At 50.4% G+C, this 23,732-nt stretch overlaps 1 protein-coding gene across 1 annotated transcript in view; it reads right to left on the bottom strand.

The window, feature by feature from the left end:
- HS3ST4 (heparan sulfate-glucosamine 3-sulfotransferase 4) overlaps positions 1 to 22,673 on the bottom strand; it is a 45,073-nt gene extending 22,400 nt beyond the window's left edge. Inside the window, exon 1 of the mRNA XM_052680540.1 lies at positions 22,037 to 22,673. Within this exon, the coding sequence (XP_052536500.1) occupies positions 22,037 to 22,650 (614 nt within the window). The 5' untranslated portion in view covers positions 22,651 to 22,673. The remainder of the gene's footprint in view (positions 1 to 22,036) is intronic.
- Between the last annotated feature and the right edge of the window lie 1,059 nt (positions 22,674 to 23,732).

Raw genomic sequence — 23,732 nt, forward strand, 5'->3', positions numbered from 1 at the left:
GAGTGGTTTCTGACGGTGATTCACTGCTCTGAGTTAAGGCTTGTTCACTCACAGCACAGCAGTAATGTTCTCACTGAGGTCTTCCCCCTGGTGAGAGCATTTGTTTCCTGGGCATGCGGTCCCTGCGTGCCTGTCTGTGCCTCCCAGGGCAGGGATGTTTGTGCTGGGGCTGTGCTGGGACGACTGCACTGGGGTTACACTGAGCCTCGTGGAAAGTGAGATGGGAAAAATGATTCTGGTCAAACCACACGCCTGCCCACTGCCAGAGCACCATGCAGTCCCGCACCAGGGCTGCCCCGGCACAGCAGCTGTGAGCAAAGTGCTGGGCCCCAGCCAGACTTTGAAAGAGCAAAAACTGCAAGGTGAAGGAGTATGATTACCACAAATCATAAATTCTGTTTCTACAGCAGATTTTCCAAAAATCTGGACTCGCTGTAGTAGTGTGAGAGCTTAGGATTCACCTGTAGATACAGCAAACCCTCATCACAGATCTCACATTTCTCAGATGACATTGAAATCCATGGCCTGTGGCATCACATCCCTGCCCTATGCAGGACAATTGCAGCAGCGCTGAGGGTGCTGCACAGAGCCTGTTTGCAGCACACACCATTCACTCTGTGCATTTTTCCAGGTGACAACACATGCCTGTTGTCATCCCCAACCTCCTTAAACCGAGGTGTGGTGCAGGCACAATGGAAGCTTCCTGTGCCTGGTGTGCCCTGCAGCCATACAGACTGACAAAGCTCTTCATATATATTAACCCAAAGGCCTGGAACTTATCTAGCTACAGCCAGCTGCTTCCTTCACTCATACAGAAGGCCGTGCCCTGCCTGTGCTGACACCGAAAGCAGAGAATGCACTGTCTGATTTTACAGTAAATGCTAAGAACTCGGTGTAGTAACAAGTGTCACTAACACGTCTTGGAGTGCGACTCATGCAGCTGCAGTACATGGCAAGGTTACCTCTGCCTGCCACCGCCGGGGAGGCAGCCGTGTGTAGGACACGTCCCCTCGAACGCTGACAGATCATTTGCTCTGAGCGTCCTGTTGCAAACAGATGTCTCTGTGCAACAGAGCAGCCACCCGAATGCGAAAGCAGTTTGTTCCCGGCGCTCCATAAAGATGTTATATTTGTTCCCAGAAGTTAATCTTTAAAGATTTTTAGAGCGATCAATAAGCGGCGGATGTATGCAGAGCAGCCTGGAGCTGCATGCGGGAGCACCTGGCCGGGCACGGCGCTGGCTGCACACGGGGCACTGTGGATGCTCCCTGGGGAAGGAGGTGCCTGCGGTGCCATGTGGGCTCCCTGCCCTTGGGGCTGCCGGACATGAGATGCTTGTTGCTCCTGTGAGGGATTCAGGAAAACACCCCAGGTCACGGCAAAGCCCCCTCCCACCCTTTGAGAATTATTTCCATATTCATAAGCCTTATCACTCCGCTCAAGCTGCCGTGCAATGCGAGCAATTGAGAAAAAGCAGCACCAAACAAAGACAGATTTTGAAGCCATTGGGGAATCAGTAAAACAGTTCCTCAAAGACTCTCATCCCACACCCGTCCTGTCTGGTTTGAGCCTCTGCTCCTGCACTGCAAGTCCCAGGGCAATGATGCAGTCCCGGCATGGCTGGCACAGACCTGGCAATGACACTCAGCGTGCAGGGCTGCCACCAAGATAGGTCCCTGCCCCAGGTGAGTGGTGGGCACTGGCAGAGAGCAATTGGGACAAACCTACTGGAACTAAGCGGACAGCCCTCTGGCCACTGCTTCCAGCTCCTGCTTTGAAGAGAGTGAAACATAACACACACTTAGCAAAGAAAGTAAATTTACAGCCAGCACTGCATAATGAGCAGGTGTTTCCACCAGCAGCTCAAGTCAGCAGGATCTGCAGAGGCACTGCTTCTCTGCCAAGGCAGATATCGGGGCTGAGGATGCAGGGGACAGCAGAGAAGGGGAAGCTGCATCACCCTGCCCTGCCCCTGGGTGTTGTGGCTTTATCAGCCCGAGCCCAGCAGCACAGCAATGCCACAGCCAGTGGGTTCACCTCGGTGCGCTGCAGTCAGCAACAACTTATCTGAACTCTTCCCAGATGGCTTTTATCTTTAAACTACTGTGCAGCAATACAAAAAAGACAACAATAATTTAAGATCCTCTTTGACTGCAGGCTAATACCAATTTGCTCCATTTGCTAGGGACGGTACTTTCCCTTCCTAACACAGCATTTGTGATTTTTTTCAGCGTTTGCAGATAATCTCTTTCTCCTCATAAATTCAGCCATGAACTTTCCTCCCTCTGCCCCTCTGAAGCGGTCAGTGAGGATCCAGCAGAATGCTCACAGATATGGAGTGGGCTTGGGGGGGCCCCAGGACCTGGCCCCAATACTCCTCCCTTCCACAAGCCTTAGCAGAGAAGTAAGGACAAATGCAAAGTGAAGGAGCATGGACTTCTGCACTGGAAGGATGCTGTACACCCCAAAGCCTGTACCAGCACTCAGCACGCTGCAGCCCACAGGGATCTCACTGCAGCCCATTGCTCTCCCTTCCTCCTGGATGGTCCCTCAGCCCTCCAGCTCTTGGCAGTGGGAGTTCCCGGCCTCAATTTTCACGCTCTTTCGATTGCTAGATGTATTTCCAGCCTGGCTCTCTGCAACTGCGGCTGCAGCCTGGAAGGTCTCCATAGGCAACGCTCCTGGCTGGGTATGCGCTGGGAGCAGGTGGCCTCCAGATCCGTGGGACTGCCTGGCGGGATGTCAGCTCCTTCTCCATCTATTTCAGCACCTGCCCAGCTCACACTGATGCTGCTCAGAGCTGCCTGGAAGGAAGTGCTGGTTACACACCAACAAGGAGCGGTTTTCATCTCCTGAAGAGATTTTGAAACATCAAAAGCTCTTCCCACACTGATGAAAGAGCAACATCCTGGAAAATGTTATGAGCTCTCAGTGCATTGTTTGAGGTCTATAGAAATGCAACCGTGACAGATTTCAGCCCTATTGGTGTTTTGTGGGTGGTTTTTTTTCATATTCTAGATTTGAAATAAATAAACCTTCACATTTTGACTGTCATTTTCAAACCAGTTCACCAGAGTAACTGAAAGAAAGTGTTCTGTCAACAATGAAACTTTTCCCCAAAACATTTTAAAATCCAAACATTCATCAAAATCAGCTTTAGTTTGCAAACTGCTCAGGCTTTGACTTAGAGGCTGTCTTTTTCTTGCGGCTAAAGAACGGCTGAGGAACATTCCTGGGCGTCTCTGCTGAAGATTCTGGGAGAGCAAGGGGCTGGCACACATCTCTGATCCTCAGCCAAGTTCTCCAGCACCGGATTAGAAGCATCCTTCTTCCTTTCGCTGGAGCGCAGACAAAAACGGCATGTTCTTGTAAAAGCCTCCAGCCATTAGGAAGACAAAATGGTAAAATGTTCAACAGAGCGTGGTCTCCTGGCTCTGTGTCCCTGGGATACGCTGTGGCAGCTCAGGCATTGCTGACCCTTAGTGCTCTCTGCCATCCCCAGGATGGGAGCACTGCTCTGACCATCAGCAGGGCGGGTGCCACAGTGGGAATCTGGGTGCACCATCCTCAGGCACCAACAGATCTTTCCACGTGACAAACACAACAAAAGCCTCTTCCTCCATACAAGAAGCAGCAACTGGCTTTTCTAGGACTCGCTTGGCTCACTGCAGGTGCCTCCATCCTGCAGATGACAAATCGCCTCCTGAAAGTACGGGCTGCACAGCATCTCTGGTTGAGATTTCACCCAGAACCACATCCCCAAGAGTTATTATCAGTTTCATTAGATTAATGATTGCAGAACCACCGACAGCATAGCAGATGAGGCATTTACTTTTGCATTCGCGTACAGTAGCAACCAGTTGCATGGTTTAGCTTAAATCAGGACAAGAGACTGACTGGAGACTGACACGTCGAGGCGTGATTTCTTGCTGGCTTTAGCAGCAAGGAGGCAGATTTATGATGCTTAAAAAATACAGACTGGTCTGGGAAACGGACAGAAATCTTCTTGGTCTGTGCATAATGACACACACAGCTTTAACCCCTCATGTACTGCGAGCGTCTTCCCTGGCTTCTCAGAATTAGGTGGGTGGTAGAACCCCCCTAACACAATGGGGTGAGGAAAGCAAATTAGAAAACATCCTCTCACTGCCTGGTCTGTCATCTGTGCTGTTAATAGTCATGAGTAGACCACATGGCGGGCATGCTGAGCTAAAAGGAAGCTAAGAGATTGTTTGTGCCATTAATACATCTCATGATAAATGATGTGTAAAGTTTTACCGCAAGGTCTTAAGCAGGCTGTGAGCAGGAAATACCCAGCAGAGGGAATGCCAGTTTGGGGAAATGATCCTAGGGTCAACGGGAGGGGCAAGAAAAGTGCTGGGAGCAGCCTGAACCCAGAGAAGTGGGGAGTTGTTGGGGAGGGGGGCTGCCCTATCCTCCAGGGCTGTGTGGTGCTCCAGAGCCGGGCAGGGAGCACAGAGGGTGAGGAGGAGAGGACAGGGAGGGGCTGGGGTGGCTCACATGCTGCTGGGGTGAAGATTCCCAAAGCAGAAAATGAATGCTCTTGCTGTCTCATAAACCCCGTACAAACATGAGAAGAATTGAGCAAATGACAAAACAGAGATGAATTTTGGGGAGTGGAGAGATTGAATAACGAAACAAGGCATCAAAATATGCAGTTTATGCATGGGAAAGATATATCTTGACAAGGACTAATACTTCATGTGAAGCAAATTGCTCACTGGTAACAGATACGCATTTTAAAAAGTGGTATTAGGACAAAAGTCCTGGCTTCTGCTCCTCAACAGAGCCCCCAAGGAGCACAGCTTCCACCTCCACTCAGCACTGCATCTCTGCACAGTCCTCCTTCCTTCCCTCCTCCATCCCTTCCTGCAGAAGAGCATTGCCCAGCTCCGAGCCCAGGCAGCGCAGGCAGTGCAGCACAGAGCAGTGCAGGCAATGCAGGCAGAGCTGGTCCCACTCCAGAGGAACACAGCACACCAAAGGACATGCAGAACCCACAGACTGTAACATCACAGCCCAGCCACCAGCATGCCCAAGTCAGGGCTCCTGTCACTCTCACCTTCATGTCTATAAAGGACTTTGCCACGAGGCAATGAGGATGCGTTTTAGAGAGCGTGCTTAGCAGGCTCCCAGCGTGCGCTCTGTGCCAGACCATCTGTCTGTGCTCCCCATCTCTCCTTGCCACAGCCAGAGATTTGCACAATCAAACACATTTCACTGTCACTAGAATCTTCCTACCTGCAATGAGGGCTGTAAGCCTTATCTGCATTTAGGAATTGTGCTAAGCCAGCAGATCCCTGCATATTTGCTCTTTGAAACCATGCTCTGGCAGCGGGGCCACTTTAAAGGAAAGCCCTACATCTCCAGCCTGCAGATAAAGCTTTGAGCCATACAAGACATTTCGATATTTTATGCTAGAATTTGGCATTGCACCAGAAGAGCTCTGAGTTATCTTAAGCTTCATAAATGCAGAGATAAAGCATTAATGGGGAAAGTGTTCCTAAGTCAAGGGTTAGAGGCGCACAACAAAATGTTCTTACGGGGTACTCTCCCACCAGCTTTGGTGGGATAAGTGCATGCTTATACTCCCAGCCTTGGGGTGGTGCACTCACCAACATTAAGCTGAGGAGCTTATAGAAGCCCTACCCAAACCAGGTCACCCCAGCTCCTAAGTATGTAAAAGCACCAAAGAATAGAAATGCATTTTAGACTACAGTGATTAATTAGAATGATGGATAGGGACACAAATCTGGTTACATTGCTTCCTTTGCACAAACGCAAAAGCTGCTCTGAGCGGAAGGATCCAAGATGTTCAGAACACGGTGCTGCTCGGGATGCTGGTGGCTTGCACAGCAATGGGGGCTGCAGGACACAGGCTGTGCATGGAGAGAAGGGACCGTCCCAGCAGTGTTGTGTCCCCAGAGGCATGGTTAGACCGGTGCCAGCAAACTGGATCTGCCTTTGTGCACCCCATCTTCCCCCCTCCCTGGTTGCCCATTTCTGCAGGAGCTGCATGGTTGGAGCTGAACAGCTAAAATAGGCGGTCTGGAAATAATCTTGAAGGAGAGAAGTGAGGCAGCTGCTCAAAGGCTTGTGCCAGCCTGGAGCTGAATCTCGCTCAGGGAAAGTGCTGCAGCAAAGGAGACCCCGTGTCTGATCAGGGAGCTCCGTCGAGAGCTTGAGTGTTTAACCAGCAATAGCAAAGGAACCTGGAAACAGAAAACAGGAAAGAGCAAACGGCTTTAAACAGTGGAAATGTTCTGCTGTGGAGGAGGAGGAGGACTGGAGAGGGAGGATTAGCCGTTTATAAATACAAGCAGCACCGAGTTAAAAGGCTAATTAGAATAGCAAAAAGAAATACAGCAGCACATTTCAGAGACTATTTCAACTAACAAAGAGTTTTTCAAATCTGTTTGCAAGAGTGAATATGAGAGAGAAAATTGAATCCCTGTGAAATGATTTCAAGAATTGGAGGAGGAAAAATGTAATGGCAGCTCTCAGAATGCCTGTCAGGAGCCTGACGTCTTCATCTGCTGCGAGGGAAGTGTGCAAGGCAACTGCCCCCAGCCCTCATGTGCTGCGAGGAATGAGATCTGATAGCAAAGGTTTAAGAAGAGACAGGGCACACAGGGGGCACACAGGTGGAACACAAGGGGCCGGGGATCCTTCCTCAAGCAGGTGGAAATGGAGTGAACAACCTCATTGCTGAGGGTTCATCTGGAAGTGCACAGGTGCTCACGCAGCCCCTGCACTCCACGTGTCCCCAGGCACCCCTCGGTGTGCACAGTGCACCCCAACCACCCCCAGCTCACAGGTGCAGCCCACACTGTGCCTGCAGACAGAGCGGTGTGTCTGTGGCCAAGGGCAGCACACAGAAGAGTGTCCCAGGGCAGGGATGAGCTGGAGCTCACAGCCTCAGCATGGGCTCCTAGTGGTGCCAAATCCAGGACAACACATTTCCCCAGAGCCTGCTGCACTTAGAAAGGAGGGATCGGCACCCCCAGGGCTGACGTGGAGGTAAACAGCTGAGGACAAACGGGATGGCTTACACTCTGCATCTGGCCGTGATATCACCGGTGGCTGCTGCGACCAAGCCACAGGTCATGATGACATCAGGCCTTAATGGAACAGAAGGGTGACAGCAGGGGATGATTCAGGAGCCGGAGCAGGGCAGGTGGTGGCAAGGAGCAGACATGACCCATGTGTGTCTCATCTCTGCCAGACGTGCACAGTGCAAGGCTGAGGAGGGGGTGGGCTGGCTGGGAGCTCTCTGATATTAAACTAATTGCATTGCCTAACAAATCATAACAGCAGCTCTGGTATTCTGCTCTTCTCAAAGGATGTGGAGTGGTGTTATGAGCATTAATTGACTCAGACTTGCACCACGCGCCGGCGAGGCGGGCACAGCATGGTCCTGGGGAAAGGCAGCAGCAGTTTGGTCCCCATACAGCAGTGCAGGGATAGCACCCGACCTCAAGGACCTCACTGGCAGAAGAGCAGCTCCCTTGTGGAGTGCAATGGAGTCCAGGAGCTCCAGGGCTCTCTTCTAATTACCCATCCCAGCTCTTCATATACTCACATCCATATTCATGATGACCTCCTGAAACAAACATAAGGCAAAACCACAAGGAGCAGTTTTGCTGATGGGCAGCCACCAGCCACAATCCCTGTCTTCCCCTCATCGCCTCTGCACTCCTCTCCTGGTTCACCCACCTGGGTATGAGCAGCCCTATGGAAGCAGGAGCCAGTAAGTGGGTCCCAGTTCTCCCTGCACTGAGAGGCACAGACTGCATCCAGCAGCGTTCCCTTTCTTCTGGAGGACCTGTGCTGGCCACTCTGCAACAATCACTCTTTACTTAAGAATGGCTCCTTGGTGTGGGCCACAGGATGGCAGTGGGGGATGGTGCTCAGAAACGGAGAGCTGCTCTCCAAGGGGCGGCAGTGAGTACAGCCTTCTGCACCACTGCACCTCACTGTCTCCTCTGCCCTGCCTGGCTGAGGCTGCCCTGTCCAAGAGATTCCTCCCTCCCCAGCAGCCAGCAATAGAAGCCCTGAACCATGTCCCAAGCTGGCCCCTGTCTTAATCCTTGAGGTGAGGATGTTTGGAGATTACCAGGTTCCAACGCTTGCCCTATCATGCTCTCCTCAGGGCATCAGCCCACAGCTGCTGTCACAAAGCAGGATCCTGGGCTTGGGGACCCCACTCCATGATGACAGTCAGTGCAGCCCCACTCTCTGTGCACTGCTCTGGGCGCTGCTGTCACTCCAGCAGGGGAGGATTTTGTTCAGAGCGTGGATGGCTGCAGCGAATGTCAGCTTTAATAGCACACTTCACCTTAGCTGGACGAAGAACCTCTTTGCCCTGTGGCAAAGCCACTGCAGCCGAGCTGCAGACGCTCACCAGGTCAAACCTGTCCATTTGCAATTCACACTACCTTAGCATGGGGAAGAAACAGTTATTTCCCCTAATTACATGTTAAATGCCAAATAAATGCCCTATCTTGTATGGTAATTGCAATGTCACTGAGTGATTAATTCATGCTCTTCAAGCTGAGAATCCACACATTTGCAAACTGCAGTTACCCATCTCCATTGTGTTACAACTGTCACTGCTGCTCATGGGCTCTACTGAGCTAACATAGGGAGCAATCTGTGTTTGCCAGAAAACTTTTTCAGCAGGACAGCAGCGTATAAAAAAAGTGCATTCTGCACCAGTACCAGGAGCTGCAGCTCTGCTCAGTCCAAGAGCCACCCCCTGGGTTAAGCGCAAACTGGTGCTGGGCTGTGCTGTGTGGCTGCTCTGAATGACAAACCCAGCCACAGGCACACAGCAGGTCCTGGGAGCACCAGGCAGGAGCTCAGGGCAGCCAGAAGCACAACACAGGACCTCTCAGCTTCTTTTGCACCTTTGGTGTGTCCCAACTCTGTGCAGCTGCTCCTGCCACAGCCATCAGGGTGCTGATCAATAGGAGGATGAACACTAACATTGATCCTCCAGACAATCTCACATTCCTGCGCCCCCAGCCCAATGATATCCACAAATTCTCATTATGATTGGTAAACAAGGATGCTGTTCTGTGAGCACACAGGGTCGGGCTCTCTGCATCACAAGGTGGAACCCAGGGCTGATCTGCACGCTGCTGCCCGCTCCCTTCATGTTTCTTCTGTGCACATAAGAAGATCTCAAATGGTGACACCTGCTAATTACACTGTAGGAAATAACAAAAGGAAATTCTAAAGAAAAGCACAGTGTTTCGCCTTCCTCCCCACATCTACACTGTGGTGTTTTTTTCTGCTTTTTTTTTTTTTTTAAAGAAATAAGCTTTTAAGCATTAAAAAACTCCCCAATACACCTAGTACAAATGCAGCGTAACCTTGAATTATACGTACCAGGGCTGGCTTTCATTATTTATTAGCAAGATCAATTAGAATATTCTGTTTGCAGAAGAATATAATCCAATATGTACTTCAAGCACTAACAGCTAAATATATGCTTATTTAAAAATCAATCTAAAAGTCAAGGTTTCCTTTGTAAATCCTTGCTGCCGATTAAAAAGAAAAAGCTTTGAGTGTTACCACCTGCTGGATACCGTAGTCTCAAGGAGACAGTTATACATTTTAAAACATCTCCAATGGGAATTGATTGTAAGAAGCAAACAATTGCAGAAATCCTGGTAGGGTGGGCATGGGGTGGGTGCGGGGCTGCTAGGATGGAGCCCAAAGCCCAGCACAGCTCTCCCAGCAGAGGCTCATTTTTCATTGACTCACCAGGGCTGACACAGAGCCAAGGCAGCAGCCTGGAAGCCCGGACCCACACACCGCAGTGTCCTCTCCTCTCTCCCAGAGGAGCAGGTCTCCAAGATTAATTGTCATGTATTATTTATTGACCTCGGCCGTGACCTTGGTCTGGAGTTGCTTCCTCGGTGCTGTGCAGTGCATGGGGCTGCAGGGATCCAGCTCCCGGTGCTCCCCTCTCAGCCACCCCCAGCACTGCCTTCATCCCCTCACCCCACCCGGGAGCAGCGAGCTGCCAGGTTCTCCTTCTTCCTTAAGCTCTTTCTTTCTCATCTTTCATTTCTAAATCTTATCTCCAGGTAAAGAGGGTATTTGATGGGATCAAAAGGTGACCTTTAACAAGGTTAGCAGAGCCTCAAATAATACCCTGTGAGTTCACGCACACTCGAGCATTAAAGGGAATGGTCCTCTGATCTCCGGCTCCTCAGTGGAAAAGTCGTTTCACAAAGATCTCTGCCGAAAGTCCATGCAGAGCATTGAGAAAACTTTCTTAAAAAAACAACATTGAGCGTTGGGCACAGATCGTCCTCCGGCTTCTGAGAAACGATCATTAAAACTTCAGAGGTGTTTCTCTCTCTGTCAGCAGCTCCCACGCTCCCGCCAGTTTCCAGGGCCTTGGCTGCTGAACACAGAATCATACAATCATTCAGGTCGGAAAGATCCAGTCCAATCGTCCACCTACCACCAGCACTGCCCCCTAACCCACATCCCTAAGTCCCACACCTCCCTCAAACACCTCCAGACACAGTGACACCACCACCTCCCTGTGCAGCCCGTGCCAGTGCCCAACCACTCTTTCGGGGACCAAACTCTCCCTAATATCCAACCTGTTGCCATATCCAACATCTCATATCCTTCACTCATCTGATCACAGCCTGATCACCTTTGAAAGGTGCATCCCCCCAGCGCTGAGCATGAGGATGGGGGTTCCTGTTCCTACCACCAGCCTCATCCCGAGTGCCCATCCCATGCAACTGCCCAGACCAGCCCTACTGACCAGCAGCAAAAGGATTAAAAGGCCTCACTGCTCCTTTTAGATTGGGGCTGCACTCATTTGCAGGCTGAATTTCCCAGAAGTCACGGCTTTTTACTAGCGGATCTGCTGTAGAACCATGTTGTTATAGATTGCAAGTTCCTTAAAGGTCAGATAACACAATACAATTGAATCATATTAGCGAGCATACCGACTTGGTATTTTACAAAGAAAACCCATAAAGCTGATTGTTTGCTGCAGAGAAACATAGGTTGTATAATAAAGTCAGCGTAATTGTCTCCAGAAACAAACAATCAGTTTAGGAGAAAAAAACTCGCTGTAATTGTGGGCCATCACGCAGCTGCTGTCAGAGCGGTGCATGGGAGGATATCGAGTGCGGATATTGCAAGTATATATTTTACAATTTAGGTTACAGTACCTAAATGCATTGCAGAAGACCTAGTAGGGAAATAAACAATTTCCAAGTGTATTGTTGAGAGACAAATATTCAATACTTCGTTTAATGTATGGTTTGCAGTTAGCGGTTAATCTAAGACAATGCAGAGCGAGCCATGTTTCACACTGCTATTAAGGAAATGCAGAATTGATTGTGAGAATGATTGAAGACTTCTAAAGAGCACAATTCCCAGGTCGGTGATGACCCCTCCTTTTTTTTTCTAATTTGTCTGTAATCTACTCAGACAAATCCTTTTATCACGTTTATTTCCTTTCCAAGTTACAACCCGTGTGATTAATTACTTAACTTTGCAGTCCTGCTTACCCCGCTGGACTCTCTAATTTTTCTTCCTTTTAAAAGAGTTTCCCACCCCAAATAGACATATTTCCTTTCTGAGCTCCCGTACTCCGTTCCGTTCAGACTCGCCGTTAACGACCCATCACATCAGCCTGCAGCAGAGCTCCCCCAGCAGCCAGTGGAGTTTGGTTCCCCGTTACAGTGAAGGTGAGGACGCAGCACACGTCTCTCCCCATGGGGAGATGGGCACCCGCCTCCCCCAGCGCCGCCCAACTCGCTGCTCATGCACGGGCCTGGAAATTCTCATTTGGTTCTAGATTTAATCTCATAATGAAAAAGGAACTGGAACCAGTGCCACTGTTTCAAACTATCCTAGTCACAGAAAGAGGAATACACAAAGCCCCGTGGCTTTTCGTGCACCCCCCATAGCAGTGTGTGCTGCTAACAGTGTGATGGCAGTGGAGCACCCAGCCTCTGCTGACCTCCCTTCCTGCAGCCCTCCGTTGTGTCCCAGCCAACACACGTGAGAAAGCAATTAGATTTAAATCTGTTTTCCTCTTTCTACCTTGCCTTTCTCTTCTCTCTACTTAGATGCTCCTCAGTGTTGTAACTAATATGATTTGTGTTTAGCACAGTGTGAAACAAGGATGATTTATGGGTCTGTTAACACCGCGCAGCTACCTGACGCCATCACAGACCCTGAAAGGGCACTCCAAGAGCAGATTGCTTAAAGAATTCTGGCACTCTGTATAATTATTTATAAACCCAGCCCACATAATCACCGCTATTCCGACTCTCACAACACTTGTGTGCTTTCCTTACGCTGTGTTGTGCATTTTGGGGAGAAAATGCCACTAGCATCCTGGCCCTAGCCCAGCACAGCGCACACCCAGCCACCACGGAGCGACAGTTCAATAAACTGGGATGCTGGATTTAAATTGATGTTTCAGCTCAGATTAACTTGTGCCTTAGCTAAAATAAACGTGGGTACAGCCTCTGCATTTCATTACTAACAGCCAAGGCAAAGGGTCTGCGTGCTTAGGAACTGAGCAGAAACAGCTCCTCCAGTGTTTCCAACAGAACAACATGCCCAAAGCTACTTGGGCAAGCCAGATGCCAAAGTCATCTTGAAAATCTCTGGGACTGGTCCAATTTTACCCGTAGCTTTGAGACTGACTCCGTCAGTGAGGAGCCCATGCCTCACACGAGCAAATGCCCTTCATTAATTCTTAATGCTGCCCCAAGTGCATCCAGCATCCTCACTTGGCAGCCCTCCCCCCGCAGAGGGGCAGGCGGTGAGCACGGCCCCTTCCTTTCCTCCAACATATAACAAGAAGCCAAATGAAATAATGAAACAAACTCATTTTAATGCCACAAAGGGAATTGTTTTATTGCTAAAGCAGCAAATAGAACTAATTGAATCTGCTGGAAAAAAAAAATGGAGAGAAGGAAAGGATAGGTCCAGTGCACAGACAGAAAGGGCGAATTGGGGTCTGAATATTCATGGGCCTGGAAACTGCAAATCCTTGAATGCAAAATATCTTCATAACTGATAATACTGCCACAGGCAATGCATGCACAGTGCTCGGAGAGAGAAAGTCTGGAATGTTTGCATTTACAATTTTTACTTTTTCTGTATTAATATTATAGAAGAATTTCTCTGGTTCATTAAACTGCTTTGCACCTCCCTGGTAAAACAGCAGGCTGACGGTGAGCACTGCAGGCTAGGACCGGTGCTCATCCTTGGCCAATGTGCAACTGGGCTGGAGCCAGCACCCATGTACTCCACACCACATCCAAACACTGTGTCTCCACATTGTGTCCCAGCCCCAAATTCCTACACCACATCCCAGCCCCACATACCCACACCAAGTCCCAGCCCCATGTCCCCATCCCACTGTCCAGGGACAAACAGACTGATTGCTGAGCCTGCCTCAGCGGCTGCTCCTCCCAAACCACCCATTTCACAGGCAGCAGCTAAACCTGCCACAAGCTTTTAAACTCACTGTTTTCAGCAAACCTTAATTTTTAGTGAACCTTAATTTTCAGTGGCGACATATATATAAATGTAGGGGTTTTGCATTTTAATTAAGGCAGCATTCATGTTCTTCATTACAACACTAAGTCAGGCAGCAAGAAACACCAAGGATATAAATCCTGTTAATGAAGAAGGAACTATGCAGTCTGCGCTGTACATTTAAGCACAGGGGCACCAACGTGCAAAATGACTGCTACACAACGTGCTGGAGAAGGGCTGGGCTAGTAATGCAATTTGTGTTTGTTTGTAGGACATCACTGCAATTGCAGGACACAAATCTGCATCCCAAATAAACCTGTTCAGATCTTAGCTGCCCAGACTATGGCAGACATGGACAACCTGCAGAGACAACCACAGCCTGGGTTTTGGAATATTACATGGGAATGGGATAATAATGAAGCACCTTGAGGTACCTTCACCAGCAGTGGCTCAAGTAGAACAGCCTGTAATGATCTAATAACACATTTCCCCTGCTGCCATTCCAGCCTCAAGAAATCCTGGGTAGTCGGAGCCTTAAATCCATGCCAGTCTTCCTTTTGTCATTAATTGTTCGGTTATTTGTATTACACACTTTACATACCGAGTAGACTCCAATTTCATGGTGGACTAGATTGCAGAAATGCCTCTTTTAATCTCTTTAATTCTAAAGTTGTACCAAACTTTAATATTTTCTAATGGAATATGCGTTTACTCACATCGAACAATATCACCACAGTTTAGGAGCAATAAAAGTCAAGCTACCGCCAGTACGATAAGCTTGCTGCTTTATTTCCAAAGTTCAATCAGTTAACCTAGGAGAGCAATAGCTTTCCTACAATGAGTAACGATGCAGAATAATATTTAGATAGAGATAAACCCTTTTTGCATAGGAAATTGCATTACGATTTGCTGGGTCTTAGAAATTTTCAGCTAAATGTGTTAGTTTACCAATGAAGTTATTGCCTCCGGCGTTTTTCCACTGTGCTTTGATTTCTGGGGGGGGGGTTTCTAGAGGATTTGGAGCTGAGTAAAGAACCTTTATTGTTCTTGATGTAGGCATGTGCAGCACACCCAGCAGCACTCCCTCTTCCCATGCTGATCCCCACACAGCAGCCACCAAGGAGCAGAAAAGGGGAAGAGCAGCCTAAGAGTAGCCGCAGGAAAGGGTGAGACCCAGACTCTCAGTCAGGACGGTGCAGAGTGGGTGCTCTTTTTGGGAGGTGGCCCAAAATGCTGCCTGAGGATTTCAAGGCCCCCCAGTTTAGTGCCAGCTCACTCTGCAGAGCCCCGGGCCCATAGCCCAGTGCAGCCCCTGGCCCCGCTGGTCCCCACATGGTGGTGGGAGCTGATGATCTGGGATTTGTGCACTCCAAATGAGTAGCTGAGAAACGAGCCGGGAGGTGCGAGTGCTGACAGTGCAGGCAAGCAGCAGCGGAATCAATGCTTGTGCTCCCTGGGGGAAGGACCAAGGAGGAGGAACCAAATGCCAATTAAAGACCTCCAGCAGCAACGACTTCAGGATCCATGGTCTTATATCAGCCCCTCATGAGTCAGCACTTTGGATGGAAAAGGCTTGGTGTATCTTTAAACAAGTGGGACTGGAGCTGAGAAATTCCTCATTAATGGCTTGCCCAAGCCGTGCAGCCCTGTCTCATTAGCCAGCCTCCTCCATGCCAATTCCTTTACCCAGGAGCTCCCAGATCTGGGGGGCAGCTGGCCAGAGGAGCACTGTCCCCTCTTGAAGCCCCTTCCCCCAGCTCACACAGATGTGTTTGTCTTTTTCTTGGCTGGGTGATCTCAGCTTGTGCTGTCAGCTGCTGAATCCAAATGCTTATTTAACACACGCTCCTGACTCTGACGTTAGCTCTCCATGAGCGTGCTCACTTGCTCAGCTTAATTATATGAACGTCCATCAAGAACAAATGCAGAAAGGGCAGAACTGAGGCTAAAATAAAGTTAGTTGCAGATGTGGATGAACACTAATAGAAAGTATATTATATTACTGCACCCATCCCAATGCAAGATGAAAGGATATATTCTTGAAAAGATAAAACAAAGGAGAGCTAAAAATTCAGGCTACCAGAGCTACTCATAACCACAATGATTGCCTGCTAATAAAGGAAGAGGCCAAGCCTCCTCCAGTCTGGCTCTGAAGGGAATGGAAATCAGATTTTTGCCCGAAATGTGACACAGCGATCACTATAATACAAAATAAAGTCTGGCAGATGGAGTTATTTTTATCTGAAATCAGTGCTGTTCAGTAAGTTGTGGCTCCAACTGACGTCCCTTCACTATTTCCTCTGACCTCAGCCGCCCTTCCTCAGTTTCTCCTCGGTACTGATGGGATCAGGCCAGGCAGCCTCTGGGATACCTGGGAGGACCCCACAGTACTTAGCTGGGAAATCAATTGTGAATTTTGCATCCACCCTCAGCGTTTGGCCTGTTTATATTGCCAAATAAATTCTTTAAAGAAGTACTGTACTTCACAGGAGAGCTTGTCAAGGTAAATACCTTCATTTACATAAAATGTGACTAGCAATTGAAATGTTAAAGCCATAAAGAGCAAGTTTATGATCCATCCTTGATGCTTGGATGTATAATATGACAAGGGGGAAAATAGTGCGCCTTGCAACATTTACTAAATTGGTGTGTTGACTCTGGGGATGGAAATGGGAGATCTGAAAATACTGGTAGTTTTTCCATAAATAGGAATCCTTCCCACAGCCTTCAGACTCACGGCTTTTGAATACTCTTGCTCAGCCTGGAATCAGCAGTTACCCAAACAAGCAAACCAATCAACCAATCACCCAACCATCCACTCAACCAATCACCCAACCATCCACTCAACCAATCACACAACCAACCACCTGACTACACAACCCATCACTCACCCACCCATCCAACCACATAACCACCTAACAACCCAACCAATGATCCAACCAGCCACCCATCCACTCACCCAACTGGCCACCCAACTGACAAACACACAATGGCTGCATCAGCCCCATATGGCCACGCAGGCAGCAGAGCCCCAGCCTCTCGCACTGGGGTCCCGAGTTCCTCTCTGAAGCTGAGATGACTCTTTTATTCAGGGTTTTATCCAAACTTTTTTAAAGGGATTGGAAGCCAATTTAAACCCACTTCAAATCCTAACTAATATATATATATTTTAAAGTGAATAAAAGGATAAAATGGACTGCTGCCTACTTACATACCACAGTGAAATTATAATACCCACATTTAATGCTCTGGAAAGTTTGATGGTGTATGTTCTTTACCTGAACTCAGCACTAACATTTCAGCCATTCATTCACACTCTTACCCTTCTCAATTCATTGAAACCACTTCAAGCAAAAATCATTTGAAAGAAATTACCTCTGTGTATTACACCATGAGCAGTGAGAAATGTCCCACATGAGCCTCTCCAGCCCCAAAAGCAATAAAATTTCTGCTGAAGTGCATGATATAATAACTCAGGGAAAAGAAGTCCCCATGACAACAAGAGGTAAGAGAAATCCATGAAAAGCAAAGGACTCAAACCTCTCTCAATACAAGGTGTCACCAATTTATACTGGAATTTTTACTTTGAAAATCAAAAGGCTTTGCCCACAACTTTCCCTGAGAACCTGTTGTTCCTTCGCCGCCAGTCGGTGCTTCTAACAGAACAGAACAAGCCTCAGTAAATCAAAAAAACGAGCCGGGGTCAGACTCATCATTTAAACCCATGAATACAACCAACTGACTCTTCCCCTTTCTCTTTTCCAAGGCGGCTGTTTTTCCCAAGGCCTATTTTTGGATTTTCTGTAGCATCTACATGCTTGAGTGATACAGCATTCACACACAGAGCGAAGCTCACAAACTTTGACACTACAAATAACACTTAAACCATTAGAGGCAAAGCACTGTAGCATTTACTTAAGTGGATTATCGAGCAAAATCCTACAGAAAGTATGTGCTTGAAGACATAGTGTAATAGTGAGATTACTGCAGGCTCCCTGTGTGCTCTAAGTGATGCTCCAAAAGCCACCAAGCCCCACTGCTGCCTCGCCCAGCAGCAGGAAGCTGTGGCCACACAGGGCTCTGCAGGCTGGGCTCCTGCAGCAATCCCCTGCCCGCGTGTTGTCCTCACACTCATCTCACACTCTTTGCAAGAACGAGCGAGCACAGCGAGAAGAGGCACAGGGTGCTGAAAGCTGCTGCCATTCCCATGGCTACAGTCAAGTAGCCTGTGGTTAACCATCATCAGGTGATAAAACACTGCAAAGAGGCCTGATTCGTTCCTGCATCCCAATCCTTGATCTGAAATGGAGTGGAAAGGCTTGGAGAAAACTGCTGGCCAGGGAGGCTGATGGGGGTTCCCCTGGCTCTGCACGCAGGGAAAGGGTAGGGCTGTGGGTCTGGCACACAGCAGCTCTGGGCATGAAAGAAATTCCACACCTGATGCTTCAGTGGCCTCTTCTCAACCTCCAGAAGGGCAAACGCAGGGACAGACTCACGACAGCCTGGTCCTGTGCTCACAGCCACCAGCCTACAAGCCATCTGCAGCACCCATGCTGGCCTTGCTGCAGCTGGATGCAGGCGCTGGCAGAAGGTCAGTGGTGCATGGGAGTGCTTGCATTGCATGGAAGACTTGGGCTAGGAAAAGTAATGCAGTGGTAGGACCTGATCCATACCTAAAGGTTTGGGAAAGGTGATGAGAACAAGGTGTCAGAAGAGCTGTGTTACATGGAAATGCTTCTGCAGCCTTCAAACCAGATAAATCCCAATATATTGGATCCAGAGAGGTGGGAGGGCAGCTGAGTCACTACATTTCAGCAAAAGCCAACTCACAGCAGGTCCAGGAAAAAAATCAATACCCTTTCCCCAAGTTACCAGAAGTGCAGAGGGCACAGCCCACTAGGAAGGCGTTTTACAGAGAAATAGAGCAGTTACCAGGCAGCGGTGCCTGTTGTTAGGAAAAAAAACCATCTGTCCTTCCACTGTAGGTGTTCCTATAGTGCCCATCAGTGCAGAGCTGACGGAAGTGGTTTGGTTTTCTGAATAGGCTGCGCTCCTGGTCGTGGTACGCATTATTTGTACCAAGGCAGCGGCTCACAGAGCATCATGCAGGTCTGACCATTATGGAAAACACTCAAAAAAAGAAAAAAAAAAAGGAAGAAAAAAAAAAAGAAAGAAAATACAAACCAGACAGGCCGTGAAAATAGCATTAGACATGCAAACCATTTCATTGCTTGTCATGGTGAGTGCTCCCTGCAGCGGCTGCAGCGGGACCACGGCGCGCACAGCACTACGCCCATGTAACTGCTCAGCACCTGGGGGCCTGGGGCAGAGCACCAGCAGCACGGTCTGACTGCAGAGACATCGCCACAGATGAAGGCTTGGCCAACAGCTGGCACGTGTACACAGATCTGAGCTTCAAGAGTGAGGTTTTAGAATAATCTTCAAACCTCTGAACTTCAAAGTGCTCTCCTTGCACTATGGAGATCGCATGTTTGTTAAAACTACACATTTGCTTTCAAAATACGGTTACACGTCCTCAATTTTCTGCTAAAACACCAGATGTCAAGACAGCCTGTAAAACACAAATGGGCAGAATGGAACCACTTCCCCTTCCCGAGCCTGCAGGCAGCTTCTCATAGCACTGGACTGTCCCGCTCAGCCCACAGAGAGGCTGAGATGCGGGAAGTGCTCAAACCTACAGCTTTGGTCACTCTCATGAGCAGAGCAACCCAGCTGAGTGTTCTCTGATCAGGTTCTTCCTCTTTACCCAGGTGCTGAGCTCCAGCTCTGCCCCCAGATCCCTCCAGCCCTGGTGTGAAGCTGCTCCGACCGCTGCAGGGCAGCAGCCACACTGCGCCTGCCTGACTGCAAGTCAGCAATGATTCCAATGAAGAACAACAGCACATCCCGTGATTGAGGAAAAAATGTAAAATGAGAAGGAGTCACCAGTGGCTTCCAAAGGAAAGGCAAACACCTGTTCCTTGCCAGAACAACCTGTTCCATGGTGAGACAGAGCACTGGTTAAGGGTCCACTATCCAAGGTAACGCCTGCTGCTGGGTATCGTGGCTCCAGAACTGAAGGTGGGCAAGTAACACATGCACCAGATACAAGCAATGCCACACTGCTAACAAAACAAAAGGTTAAAATTCACTTCCAGTTACCCCTCTAACACAGTGTTTTATAGTAGTGGAGTTACATTCAACACTGAAAATCCCTAGGAAATTATCAACAAAAGCTAATGCACATCATGGTGCGTTGGGTGCAGCTTAAGGAGAGCTCCATCACCGAGCCCGTCCTTCAGGCAGCCCAGAATACATCACAGGCACAGAGCAACCCTGGCAGCACAGACCAGAGCTGCCTGACACCCAGCTCACACCAGTGCACGTGGAGGAGCTGCTCCTCCCCACGGCTCCACGGGGCGATGGGAGATGTGCTCAGCAGCAGTGACAAAGCAAGGAACTCAGACTGCTATTTCTTTATTTCATTGCAGAAGAAAAAAAAATAAACTTGACCACATTAAAAACTAACAGCTTATCATTTGTAAAAGGAAGTGTTATGTTCAAGATGTAAACAAGTGATAAAAGTCACTGTAAGGAGATGCTGCTATAAACACTTCAGTGGTTGCTTTTTTTTTTTTTTTCCTTTAATAAAAAGAAAACAGAAATATCTGCTGATAGGAAAACTCAGTTACTCGTGCAGGGAGCAGTCAGTTCATCTCAGTTCATCTCAGCCCTGGGCAGGATGTGATCCCTATAGGTGCACATGGTGCTGTCCCCACTGCACGCTGTGCGACCCGCTGCCCCGCTCCTACACGGCTGCAAAGCTTCTCAGGGGAAGGAGAAGAACGGTGCTTGGGGTGGGCAGGTGGAAGATGGTTTAGGTTAAACCATCGGGGCAAATGCTCAGGGCCACAGTGATAATTAAACAGTGAAGTAATTTATTTACCCCATGACCACAGAATCCATCCTCCATCCTACTCTGCCCAGGACCTCACAAATCAGCTCTGACCCAATCTTCTCATCTCACGCCTCCTGCCAGCACAGCATATCACCAGCACCAGGAACCAGCTGGGCTGGCCACGGAGCTACCGCAGGGATGAAAAATTTCACAGCACTTTCTGCAAATGAAAACCCGCGTGTGCTGTCTGCTCCAGGAGAGGGTTCCATCCCCTCTCCAGCCCTTTTTTGTGCAGCGTGATTTTCGAGATGAAAAAGCAGCTTGTCATATCCTGTGCTTGATCTTCTTTACCCTTTTTGAATAAAACCAAACCCGTTTATTTCTATGCTGTTCTCCAGCCTCTTCCATCAAAAATGCTGAACTTATTTATTGTGGAAAAGCTTTCCTACGGGGAAAAAAATCTTAAAAAAGAGAACCGTATCTGAAATTATTTTGCTAAAGTGTATAAATAAAATAATGGCATCCACTCCTTTATTCCTTCTCTGAGTTGGTACAGCGTTCCGAAAAGAGACAGATGTACTTTCAAACCACTGATCTCCACTCTACTGGAGTCCCCCAAGAAAATCCCTCAGCATTTTGACAAGGCCAATCGGATGCCACGCCGAACGGGTGTTGCGAAGACTTTGCTTTTACAATATCCACACAAAGTTGGCTAGACTTCCTCAGATTTACATACTGATTTCATTAAAACAGTGAGTGCTCTTTCAATAAAGGGTGCCTGGCTGAGGCATGCAGTAACCAACTTGCTGCCCCTGTTTTTCCTTAATTTTCAGAGCACACGTGTAACAAAAATGCAGAACCCCTATGTTTAGCCACTGCTTCTTGGAATGAAACAAGTACGGGTTTCTCATAACTGCGAGCTAAAGAGCCACAGTAACTTGCAAGCTACACTTAACACACTGCATGCTTTTTGGTTTGAGATCAAAGAGAGAAAAAGGAAGGAAGGCAGAAACCAAGGGGAAAAAACACCACTGCCAACCCCTGAGCCAGCACAACTCGTTGCTCTGCTACACCTGCCGAGGCACTCAGCCTTCCCTCACTGCGGTTCAGGATTTTCTAGTAGTCAGAACTCTTAGTATAAGAGTCTCTTAAAGTGTTACACGATGTCAAACACATTTTGGGATTTTTAATTAAATCCTGCAACGAAAAGAAGAAATCTTCAAAAACTTTTGGATGTGGAACTTGTTGAATAAAGAGTAAATCTTAATTGTGGGGTGAATCCTCTGCAGCCGGTGTGACAGAAGCATCCTTCTCCACTCGAAAACCCACAGCATCACCTGGAACAACGCGCTCCCTTCCTTCTTTCCGCAGTTGTTAATTTCTGACCCATTCGGGCGCCGTGCAGCTGAACTGCCGCGCTTTGCTCAGCGCCCAGCAGCAGCCGGGGAATGTTCCGCACGCCACCGGTGCACCGCGTTAAACCACCGCGGCTGCAGGAGGCCCCCCCGGCACCTCCCGCCCCGCCGGGACCTCTGAGCCCATTCAGCCCCTCCCGGCGCGGCTCCGCGCGCTCACCTGTACCACTGCAGCCCCTTCTCGTAGTTGCGGTCGAAGAAGTGGGGCTCGGTGCCCACAGCCCTCACGTCGGGGTGAGCGCGGATGGCCTCCAGCAGCGCCCGCGTCCCGCCCTTCTTCACCCCGATGATGAGCGCCTGCGGCAGCCGCTTCTCGCCGTAGTCCGGCGTGGTGCCGCGGCTCCCGGCGCGGCTCAGCTCCTCGTCCGTGGTGCTGGACTCCTGCGGGTCTCTCTCGAAGGCTCCGCTCTGCGCCGCGATCGCTTCCCCGGGGGCCAGCGGCGTCCGCGTCCAGGCGCCCGCGTCCCGGCTGCCGTTGGAGGCCCGCGGCGGAGCGGCGGAGGCGGTGGGGGCAGCGGCGCTGCCGGGCGGGCCGGGAGGGGAGCGCGGGGCTGCCGTGCCCAGGAGCGCGGCCGGGGAACGCGGGGCGCCGGGGGCCGCCGTGGCGGGGAGCGCGGCCGGGGAACGCAGGGCGGCCGGGCCCGCGCCCCCCATCAAGCTGTAGCACAGGTAGGTGAGGCAGAGCGAGAGGCTGCACATGCAGAGCAGCTTCCGCGCCGGGGGCACCTTAGAGCCGCGCCCGCCCGGCACCCCCGGCTGCGCGGGGGGGGCCATGGCTGCTCCCCGCTCCTCGCCCAGGGCAGCGGGCGCACATGGTGTCAGCCGCCTCCCGGCCGCCCCGGCCGCATGGGGCGCCGCCGCCCCCCCGCCCCGCCGCCGCCGCCGCCGGGGGGGAGCCCCGCATGGCACGCTCGGCGCCGGCCCCCGCCGGGCACCGGGGCGCGCCTGGGCTCAGCGCCGCCGGCTCCGCACTGTTGCCTCCCGAGTTCCTGCCGCGAAACTTTGTGCCGGGTGGGAGGCGGGAGCGCGCTCCCGGCGCGGGGAGGGCCCGCCCCCGCCCCCGGCCGCGGTGCAGAGCGCGGGGAGCGCGCCGGGCCCCGCCGAACGCCGCGCCGGCAGCGCCGGGAGCACCGCGGACAGCGCGGCGAGCACCGGGGACGGCGCCGGAAGGAGCTCGGCGCTCGGCAGCGCCGGGGTCCGCGGCCCCGCGCCCTGCCCGCCCCGTTTGCACCCCCGCGCCCGCTGCCCTCTGCACCACCTGCCCTGTTCCTCAGCAGAAATCGCCCTGCGGCAGCTCCTTCACACGTTAGCCCCGCTTACTCCCCTTTGGGTGCCCCAAAATGCATCCTGTATTGTCAGACCCCCCGGTGCTCCCAGCCTACTGCTCCTCTCCAACTCTTCCAGCCCCCACCTACGAGCACGCCAAAGAGGTTCCCCGGGAATCTCTGCTCCTGCTGCAGTGTGCAGAGGGGTCAGAGACCCTCAGCTCTGTTCCTCTGCAGATGAGGAGCAGAGCGTGCAGATTCCATCAATGGAGTCTGAGAGATGGGCTGCAGCCCATGAGCATGGGCTGTTGGCAGCTGTTGTGCTGGTGGAATAGATATGAGTGCCTCTCTCAGTGTATTGGATTTGCAGTGAGGGAAGCCAAGAGCTGAGGCTGCACCACACCCTGCTCAGAGAGCAGTGTCCTGGAACAGGCTGTGGCCAAAAACCTCCCATGGCAACTCTCTGGAGCAGCCACCATCTCTTCCCAGCCTCACGTCCCAGCACATCGCACCTCCAGATCTCAGCTATGGCTTCAGCAAAGATTTTGTGCTTTAGTATCTCACAGCTGCTCCTGCCCTTCATTCTTGTGT

Source organism: Tympanuchus pallidicinctus, unplaced genomic scaffold (assembly GCF_026119805.1).
Source record: "Tympanuchus pallidicinctus isolate F22 unplaced genomic scaffold, pur_lepc_1.0 scaffold18, whole genome shotgun sequence".
In the NCBI taxonomy this organism is placed as follows: Eukaryota; Metazoa; Chordata; class Aves; order Galliformes; family Phasianidae; genus Tympanuchus; species Tympanuchus pallidicinctus.